The 10278-nt window shown below is 42.4% G+C and overlaps 1 protein-coding gene across 1 annotated transcript in view; it reads left to right on the plus strand.

Annotated features, from left to right (window-relative positions):
* Positions 1-10001, plus strand: part of TSHZ2 (teashirt zinc finger homeobox 2) — a 393186-nt gene extending 383185 nt beyond the window's left edge. The window contains exon 3 of the mRNA XM_054698322.1: positions 9639-10001. Coding sequence (XP_054554297.1) covers positions 9639-9640 — 2 coding nt within the window. The 3' untranslated portion in view covers positions 9641-10001. The remainder of the gene's footprint in view (positions 1-9638) is intronic.
* Positions 10002-10278: the final 277 nt, after the last annotated feature.

The raw sequence follows: 10278 nt of genomic DNA on the forward strand, positions 1-10278 counted from the left end.
TAACTACTTGGGTAGCCTGAAGTTGAAGACTGTGCTTTTAGGGCAAGATTTTCTGCTGCCATTGAAATCTTCTCAGCTGACACACAAGTTAGGACACAAGTGACACACGTGGGAGCGTTTGCAACGCTGTCTGCAGCCCCTCAAATTGCAGCCCAACCTCTTGTCATTCCCAACAATGTAACCCTGTTACTGCCAGTTTCATGCCAGGGCTGTTTTGCACACAGTGGTGATGAGATTTTAAAAGCCACTTCCAGGGTTACCCATTAAGTAGCCAAAAAAGGAACTTCTTTTTAAAGTAATTTCCAGTATTCCCACTCCATTAGACACTGGAAATTGGTGATGGGGTGGAGGTTTGTTCTGGGGGGTAGGCTCTGAGAGTGAATTAAGGGTGTCTGGGTGGTGGGTACAGTGCGGTCACCTGCATTCGAACATGTATGAGCCTTGACCCAAAAAACATACAGTGGTGTAAACCAAAATGACCTCAATTAGTAGTTTTAAAAAACGAAATAGAACAAGAAAGAATATGATGTTTCCCCCCAAAAGCAATAGTATAAATGTTAATCATAAGACGAGTAGGGGGAAATAGTGTTACCTTTTTAATTGATAGTGTTTAGTATTAAACTATGTCACTTCTGTTCAAGTTGTAATCTGAACAACACACATTGGCATATTAAAATATTATTAAAATATTTTAAAATATTAAAAATAAAAATATATTTTTATATTATAAAAATATAAAATAATATTAAAACAAACGTTGTCTTAATTGATTAATAGCCAAAAAGATAAACCATATAAAAACTCTCCTCCAGGTTGAAAGCCATAATCAGCTGACTGCCTGGCTCCTGTCATGGAGTGTCTATCAGCATCTGAGACACAGTTGATTTATCGCAAGTTGCGCTTTGTAAAAGGAAGTTCAAAAGTTGAGATTTTCCACCATGTTGATTATCACGTGCATGCCGTCCGTATTAACTCTTCCAAGGAGAAGACCATCAAGATCAGTTATAGTATTTTGCTTCCTGTTCTGTAAGGGTTTAATCAAGAAGCTGTGGCACAAAGAATCTGTGGTCTTATCTATGCAGAGCTGATGTCAGGAGCAGTTCATTCAGTGGTTAAGAATAAAGATTTTGACATCAAAAGACACATTGCAGTTAAATTTGGACTTGGTCTTAGTTTGCCTTGTCTTTTTACTCTTTTGAGGGCTTCCTCTGATGCTTTGCTTATGTTCCATTTCCTTTGTCTTATGCGTTACTTCTATTATTTTTTCTTTGAGGGTTGTACTGAGGTTAGTGTGTGATGGACTGTTTGTGTGACCTGTTGAACAGTCTGTTCTCTGGCTGATCCTGATGGCCACATTATTACTTTCATCCTCTTCCTCCTCATCTCCTCCTCCTTGTTAAGTAATTTAGGTGTCTTTGCCTCAATATATTCATTGTTCCGTTACTTTATAATCAATGCTCTAGTTTTTCTTTCATAGGTGGCTTGGTACTATAAATTCATTTTTTGGTTTTAGTGAAGCTCCTTATTCTTCCTTCTGTCTGGACTGTTAATCTTGCTGGATGGAGGATTCTGGGTTGGAAGTCTTTTTCTTTAAGTATTTTGAATATCTCTTTCCAGTCCTTTCATGCTTGTAATGTTTCTGCTGAAAAATCTACTGATAGTCTGATTGGTGTTCCCTTATAGGTTACCATTTTTTTCTTGATATTTTTAGTATTCAATCCTTATTGATTCTCAATAGCTTTATTATTATGTATCTTGGTGTGTATCTATATAGTCTTATTTTGTTTGGAACTCCTTGGGCTTCTTGAATTACAACTTTTGGTTCATTTTCCAGAGTGAGATTGTTTTCAGTGATTATTTCTTTAAGTGAGTTTTCTTAAATATTTTCTTTTTCTTCTTTCTTCTCCTTTGGGATCTACATGATATGGGTGTTATTTTTCTTTAAATTGTCCCAGAGAGTGCCAATACTGTTTTTATTTCTTTTATTCTGTTCTCCACCTTGCTTTATTTTTGTGTTTTCCATTATTGTAATCCAAGGTGATTAATTCTCCCCATTGCTTCTGTTTGCTTTCTACTAAGGCTCTCAGTTATATTTTTTAAATCAACTAGAGTGGTCTTAACTCCATTATTTCTGAATGTAGCTGACTCATATTTTTGTTCTCTTTATTCTGTGGTTTTAACATCCTCCATGGTAGTGTTTTTTTGTTTTTTGTTTTTTTAAGTTCCATTATCATTGCCAGGACTGTTGTCCTGAATTCCCCTTCTGTCATGCTCTGAAACTCCACTGAATAGGGACTCTTTTCAGGATTTTGTTTTGTTTTATCTGGCATTTGTACATGTTTTTCTGTCTCCTTGTTTTGGATTTTGTATGTGGCAATATGGATAAAATTTTCAACTATCATTTTGTAATTGTTGGAGCAGCCAGAGGACTGGTACAGCGAGGGGTAAAAGAGGACCAGGGCAACAGGCATCCAGGGATCACTTCCATTATATTTAAGAAGTTGAAATTCCTGTTGTAAAGTGTTTCTTTGTGGGGGTGGCACATGTTTCAGGCATCTCAGCCTGAACTTCAGCAGTCGTCTCTTCTAGAAGGTAGTCCAGGGTTTCTGGCCTGATTCAGGCTACAGCTGTTGTGTTATGAGCCTCAGTTTCAGCCAGTAGTTCTCAGTCTCTGCCCTCACCTCTGCAACTCTCCCACATGCACCCACCCCCATCCTACGTGGACCCCCTTATCCAATACAGTGCCAGGTCTTAGGAACCCCAATGTTGGTATGTGCCAAGGTCAATAACTGTAGGGGGCTTTCTGTAGACATTTCCCCCTATTAAAACTTTTTAAAAGTTCACTTAGAGATTTTTCTACCCCTTTCAACATCAAGCTGATGCTCCTATTATGTACACTGCTAATCAGTTTTCCCCTCAGGGGTTTTTGGCTTTGTTTTGTGTTTATTTTGTTGTGCATGTCTGGAACAGACTATCCTGGATTCTCCATTCTGCCACCAACTTGTGGGACTCTTTCATGTCACATTGGATAAGTTGCTTCAATTATCTAATGACCATATTTTTCCTCTGTAATGTTAAATACCAAGCTGGACTGTTAAGATGAAAAATGGAAATAATACATAAGTGTTAGAACTAAAATTAGCAATCACTACCCAGATGTTACTTACGTATATAACTTATAGATTTTTTTCATTGGTTGGACCTCATGGAAGTTTGATATAAGAATAAAAATGCCCCTCTCACCAGTCAGAAACATCACCACTTCCCTCTGTCTGTCTTATTTTGTGACCTCCCTTTCTAAGAGTGATTAATTGCAGTCCCTATTTAAGAAAACCACATTGAAGAAAGAAGTAAGAAATGGCAAAAATACATCAGATAATATTTTAAAATATTATCCACCTACTCACATGTAACTGTGTCTGGTGTATAAAAGGCATTCAATACACTTAAGCAATTATTTTATTCATTCTAAGACTCGAAATTGGTTCACCAAGTTTAAGGGTTTCTGCACACAGAGATTTCTCTTAGGAAAAATTAGGTGGAGCACTAATGATGAAATCCAGCTTTGCAGGTAAGCCAATTTGGATTTTCAAATTGTAAAATCAATTTGAAAAAATATTAACTGCAGCTTTCTCCCAGGATTACACAGTTAAAAATCACATGTCTCCACATTCACTTTGCTTCCTTGTCACAGTCTTCTTTCAATAATACATTTTAAATATTTTTAACATTTATATCTCTTTTCATTTCAACCAAACAATTTTAAGAAGCCCTAAATTAAGAGTCATGTGTCCTGATCCCATCACTTAATCACCACGGAAGCAAATTATTTAAAATCCCTTGGTCTCAAACACTTTTTCTTTAAGACTATTAGTATTTATCCAGTATATAGGACAAAACATATATATATGTAAGTGTGTATGTGTATAGATGTATATACTACATATGTGTATATATGTGCATGTGTGTATATAAATATTATTTGAATGCGCTTTGAAAACATGTAAATTGCTTCAAAATGGCAGAATAATTTTTTTGAAGTTGAAAACACCAAATAGATGCAAAGCTTTTTGGTGTCCATTTTTGTTTCCTTGTACAACTTTTTCTACTATTTCCTTTTTTTTTCTTTACATGTTTTAAATTATCCCTTTGATAGAATTAAAGAAGTACTATTTCAGGGCTTCATTCATTTAACCTATACTTATTAACACCTACTCTGTGCCAGCATTGGTTTATATGCTTGGGGTATTGCTGTGATCAATATACAAACTGCCCAGACCTTCTTGGGGTTTACAAACCTGTATAGGAGATAGACACAAAATTAAAAATCACATGTGTGACTATGTTTATAAACTACAAAAAGGACAACATGAAAGGTGTGAGATTATAACCAAAGAACTTAGTCACATCCAATGGGTAAGAGAAGACTTAAGAGGAAGAGAATTCTAGGCAAGAGGGAACAGTGCCTGCAAAGCCCCTGTGGCATATTTCAGGAGCTGTGTTCTTGGGACATATCAGCAAGGAGCAGAGGGACCCACTTAGGTCAGAAAGGTGTCAAGCCCAGATCAGGCAGACAGTTTTAAAAAGAAGTAAATAACAGGGTTTAGCTAAGTGCAGTGGAAGTCACTGAAGGATCCTAAGCCCGGAGGCAGTGGGGAGTGACAACTTCAACCCAATTATCCAGAGATGTGGTACATATACACAATGGAATACTATGCAGCAATCAGAAAAGATAAACTCATGCCATTCGCAGCAACATGGATGGAGCTAGAAGGGATGATGCTCAGTGAAATAAATCAGAAGGAAAAAGAAAAATATCAGATGGTTTCACTTGTAGGAGGAGGATAGGGGAAGCATTGAGGGACCAAGGATAAAAACATAATAATAATAAAAAAAAAAACACAACAAAACAAAACAACAATGAAAAGACAACAGCACATCAGAGACATTCTGCAGGGGGAGGGGAGGAAATGGGACCAGGGCGAGGGCCGGAAGAGCACTAGAGCCTGCGGTGATGGTGCCGGAAGAGCACTAGAGCCTGCGGTGATGGTGCACAGGCGAATTGGTGGTAGAAATTCCATGGGGACTACACCTGAGAAAAGAAAATAAACATTGTAAAAAAAATAATTAGTTAATTAAAATTTAAAAAATCAACCCAATTATCCAAATTAAGTTCCCATAAGCTCACTGTTTGCCATGTGGGAAATGCTGAGCAGGATGCAGAGCGGAAAGGAGTCCAGTGAGACTCCAGCAGGCACCTGGGAAGGTGCAGACATGAACTGGGACGTTGGTGGGGGAGATGGAAATAGCATTTGGCAAGGAATCTTATGACACGGTGTCAACACGGCTCCAACTTTGTGGCCGGAGCGATTGAGAGGCTTGAAGTTCCGTTTCCTGCAAATAGAAACCAGCAGGGGAGCAGGATGGCACCAGCGAAAACAAGCCCCTGGTGCTGTTGAAAATGTTTCCTGAGGTACTTGTGAGATGCTCACCAAGAGAAGTTGGGCGCAGGGACCTGGAGCTCACAGGGGATAGTTCCAGTTTTCAAAGTGGATATGCTGCTGAGGAAATAGCTTGTGTCCTCACCTTTGCAGACCCAGATGGACACTTCAGGACAAACTTTTCATAATTTCTCCTTTATTATCCTGAACAGAATTCATAAATCAAGTGACCAGTGTGCCACATAGTTTCAAACAGAAAGCCTCAGATGCCGTGACTATGCAATAAGAAAGAAAAAGAGACAAAAAATCACTCAAGCAGGACTTCTCAGAGTTGGCTGCTTAGGGAACCCCGACCACCTATTGAAATGCAGATTTTAAATCAGCAGAGCTGGGGTGGGGGGGAGGCACCTGGCATCCCAGGTGATGCCAACACTGCTCGCTGTGGACACACTCAGAGCACTCAGAGCAGAGCAATGCGGCTTGGAATGCATAATGAGTCGATGTGAGCTCCTATGTGTAGACTCCCTGTGAACATGTCAGACGCGCAGCTCAGCCAGGGGGAAACTGAATGAGCATCTCAAATATCTGAAGCAGCCATGCCCAGGGTGATGCGATTTCCTGAAATGGCAAATCATTCCCATCCAAATTCCAAATATAAACAAAGTACCGTTTCTCTTGGTTTGCACAACAGCTCTTAGTATTTCATACACATCAGTGTGCATGGAAGTCTGTGTTAAAATGAACATAGGTCTGAGGCTCCAGCAGTTACAAAAATGCTTTCCACCTATGTCCGCGGTTCTGAACCACCTCCTCCTCCCAGAATTGGGTCATGTCTAGAGATATGTCTGGTTGTCAAAACGCAAGGGTAAGGAAGATGCTGCTGGAATCAGGGAGGAGGGTGTGGGGGGTAAAGGCCAGGGTTGCTGCTAAAAGTCTGACAATGCACAGAACGATCTTCCATAACAACAATGCGTGGACCCAAAGTATCGATTGTGCCAAAGGTAGAGAAACCCTGATCTAGATCTCCCAAAATGGTGTAGGATGAGGGACCTCCCATCTGGGGAGTGTAAGGTCGAGGCTGGGGCAGGGATGGGGCAGAAAAGGGGAACTTGAAACTGCTGCCACCTGCATCCCAGAGACAGGACCTGATAAGCAGCGATGAAAGAACAACCAGTTCCAAGAGAAAAAAAAAAACTTCTTTGAAAAGCAACTTTGACTGGCGTTCTCCACCTCCCGCCAAGGCCAGACCCCGCCCTATAAATGCTTACCCTCATCCCCCAACAAGCACAACTTCTCCGACCCCCATGGGGGTCAGCGAACCTCTCCCTGGAGCACAATAAATTTCCTGCCTATCCGAAGCTTGGCCTGGCTCTTCTTTTTATGGCACCAATCCTTTCAGGGAGTCATGTCCTGCACTCTGCAGACGACAGCCTGGCCTGGCCCCTCACCTTTCCATCACGCCATCACCCCAGCCCCCAGAACACCAGTGCCACTCGGAGAAGAGAAAAATAGAGAAATGGGAGCAGGCAGGCCCGAGACAGGCACGGAGAAGAGGACAAACCAACCAAAATGATTTGCCAGAAGGATTAAAATTTCTAGCCTGGCCAAATTAAAGTATATATAATTCTACGCATCTGTTGGTGGCTCTGTAATTAATACAAAAATAATTGCATCTCTTCGCCTGGCTCTCCCTCACAAACTCTACTTAATGAGCACTGCCAATGACTTTTTAGATATGTAATTAAAATTTTTATTTATTTCTGCCTTATTTTTATAGTAGTAGCTCAACATATTAAAAAAAAAAAACGCAATAGCAAAGCTGGGCTCCAACCACCATTTGAGAAGCAACCAAAGGTATTTGCTTTCTTTTTTTCTTAATCCATTCTACGCAATTCATTCTAAACAGTAAGAAATAATGACACCAATTCTCATTCTCCTACCTTTTATTATCTAATTTTAATTTTCTGCCCAGGTCTTATCTTTAGACCTGAGAAAAGTAAGATTTTTATAATTTTCAGATAATAATAAGAAAGGGTATATTGTCCCCAAGTGGTCCAAGATTCAGGTCTCCTCTTTACGTTCTCTTCTAGAGCAGGAAGTCTGTTCCAGAAGAATCCAGAATCCTGCCTGTTGTGGTGGGAGGAGAGATCTCCCAGATAGAAGCAGCATCATAGTGGGTTTGAATAAAAGACACTGGGACCTGACTGTGACTGAGTAGCTGTGCAGCGGCCTCTCAGTTACTGTTAGTGTTTATCGTTTTAAGACATTATCAGGCCATCCCAGGCAATATAAGGAGCAGTGGTTGAAGAGAACAGAGACGCCTGGATCTGAACGCCCTTTCTCCCACTTGCCAGTCGGCTGACCGCAGGCCTCACACCTCTGACCCTCCACGTCTGAGGCTGGAGTGTGGACGTGATTACCACCTGGTCCAAGCATTGTGAGGTGACCTGAGGTGAGGTACGGACTTCACACGAATCACAGAGAGTAACACTCAAGAAATCTCAAGGCATCCCTCCAACAGGATTCTCTCCTGCTGAGACTCCAAAGAGCCAAATAACTCAAACAAAGAATCACAGAAAGTCAGCAAGGAGGCCAGGCCTGAGGTCTTGAGGACTGAATAACTTTCTTTGTTTTTGCACAAAAGTCTGTCATCCGTGTTTTCTAGAAAACTGCACTACAGAATGTATTTTGTAAGGAGGAAAAAGGTTATCAAAAATATCCAGGAAGCAGTGGGTTCAGGAAGATATATTGTGATTGGTTTGCTTGCAAAACCGGATCTCCACGTCACAAGCTGGGGGCAAAGCCCCCTCGGCCCTGAACCTGAGCCCAGGGCGAGGGGCTCTGCAGGCCCCGGCACCCGCAGCCTGAGGGCCGGAGCCTGGGTTCAGGTGCGTTCACTCGGCCTTTAACCCCCAGAGTCAGCGGCCCAATACACCATGTAAAGGTTCAGGCATTTTCTTCTCACTAAAATGGGCACGGCCACTAAAGAATGAAATGCAAACAAGGCACGCCATGGAAATGACATGCATTCCTGCAGTGCTCGGAAGAGCAGCCTCTGAACCAAAAAATTCACCCCCTTCAGCTTCCTTTGCAAAGCATTCTTTTAAGTAGCACGTCCTCACCTCCTCCAAAAAGTTCCTAGCTTTTCGCTGGGGAATTCCACATTTACAAATTAAGTCTATGAAAATAGGACAAATATTGGAAAGCATTAAATGCAAAGATCACAGTGTTACGTATTCCTGAATAATATTGAAGCAAGTTAAATGTCCCGCATCTTGGGAACCGTTCAGTCCACTCTGCTGATGGAGGTGGAGGAGCTCGGGTTGCTATTTTCAAGGATGCTTCCACGTGGACAAGATACAGGGAGGGCATCACCCAGGGACACTCAGTGACCCTGACAACGATGTGTAGGAAAAGGAAACATTTGAAGAAATATAGCAGGGCTTGCGTAGGGGCTCTCCCCAAATGGTGGCGCCATGCATTAATTTTATTTTTCAAAGTGCTTTATATAGATAAATATCGCGTTATAGGTTTTCATTTTTAATCGTGCACTGAGCACAAGCCCATCTCTGTGCAGCCATCACCACCTCTATCTCAGAACTTTCATCTTGCCAAAGGAAAACTCTATACCCCTGAAACCATAACTCCCCATGACCACTGCTCCAAGCTCCTGGCACCCACCCTTCTGCCCTAGATTCAGTGAGTTCGACTGCTCTACAGACACCCTAGACATACAATCATACGGCATTTGTTGCTTAACGACTGGCTTCATTTCACTCATCCTAATGCCCTCAAACCTCATCCGGGCTGCAGAATAAATGTGTCAGAATCTCCCACTTTTTAAGACTTAGTAATATTCCATGAGCTGTGTGTGCACATTTTGTTTACCCCTGCGCTCTCCCTGGACATTCAAGTTGTCCAGCCTTTGGGCCAGAGTGAATAATGCTGCTGTGACTGGGGGTGCAAAGATCTCATTTCTATATTCCATCTTAAAGCCTTTCCCTCAAGCTGGCTCCTCCTCTGCCAATATCATCGGTGCTGTCAGGCCCTAGATCAACCTCCACGCTGGTCTCCACTGAGCTTTCCCACAAATGAAACTGCAGAGGTGGGCAATTGGGCTACCTGGGGAAATAACCACCTGGGCCATTCCTTAGAAACTAATGCATCTTTTTTCTGTTGTTCTGATTCCCATTACAGGAAAAATGCCTTAGTTTCAGCTTTCCAGCCCGGCCCCCTCGCCGAGCATCTCCCCGCTGCACCCCCACTTCCGACGGTGAACTCCTCCTGACACCCCGCTCTGCGAAGACTGCCAAGAAGAAATCACCCCAGCCATTTCTCTTCATCCTCACTAACAATTTGGTAATGAAGTATTGATTTCCACTTCCCCGCTTATGGACGATATTAGATTTTCATTGATAAACTGCGACGGGGCTGCCTGCTCCCCACGGCCCCCTTCCTGCTGTCACCAGAAAACAAAGTACCCCTGAAGGAAAATCATGGCCGAGAACACTGATGTACTGATTTTGTCAGTTTGTAACCCCTGACAGGAAAAGGGGGGGGTGGGGGGAGCAGCCGTCTCCATGGCGCGACGTCCAGGTGGGCTGCGCTCCTGTCCGCCCTGGACGGGCCCTTCGCGCGGGAATGTCCGCCGCCTATTTATGACCCCCCTGGGAACGTTTGTCTAGAGGAAATGTTTCTGTTCAGGGCAACAATTACGGTTGCACCTGGGCCGCCGGGCCTGCCCGCGCCCCGGGCCCATCCATCACTGCAAAGTGGAAGAATTATGAAGTTAACCCAGAGTTTGAGCCAAGAAAACCTCTGAACAATGTTCATCTCC

The sequence above is a fragment of the Talpa occidentalis genome, unplaced genomic scaffold (assembly GCF_014898055.3).
Source record: "Talpa occidentalis isolate TD23 unplaced genomic scaffold, MPIMG_talOcc4v2.1 talOcc4.10, whole genome shotgun sequence".
Taxonomy (NCBI): domain Eukaryota; kingdom Metazoa; phylum Chordata; class Mammalia; order Eulipotyphla; family Talpidae; genus Talpa; species Talpa occidentalis.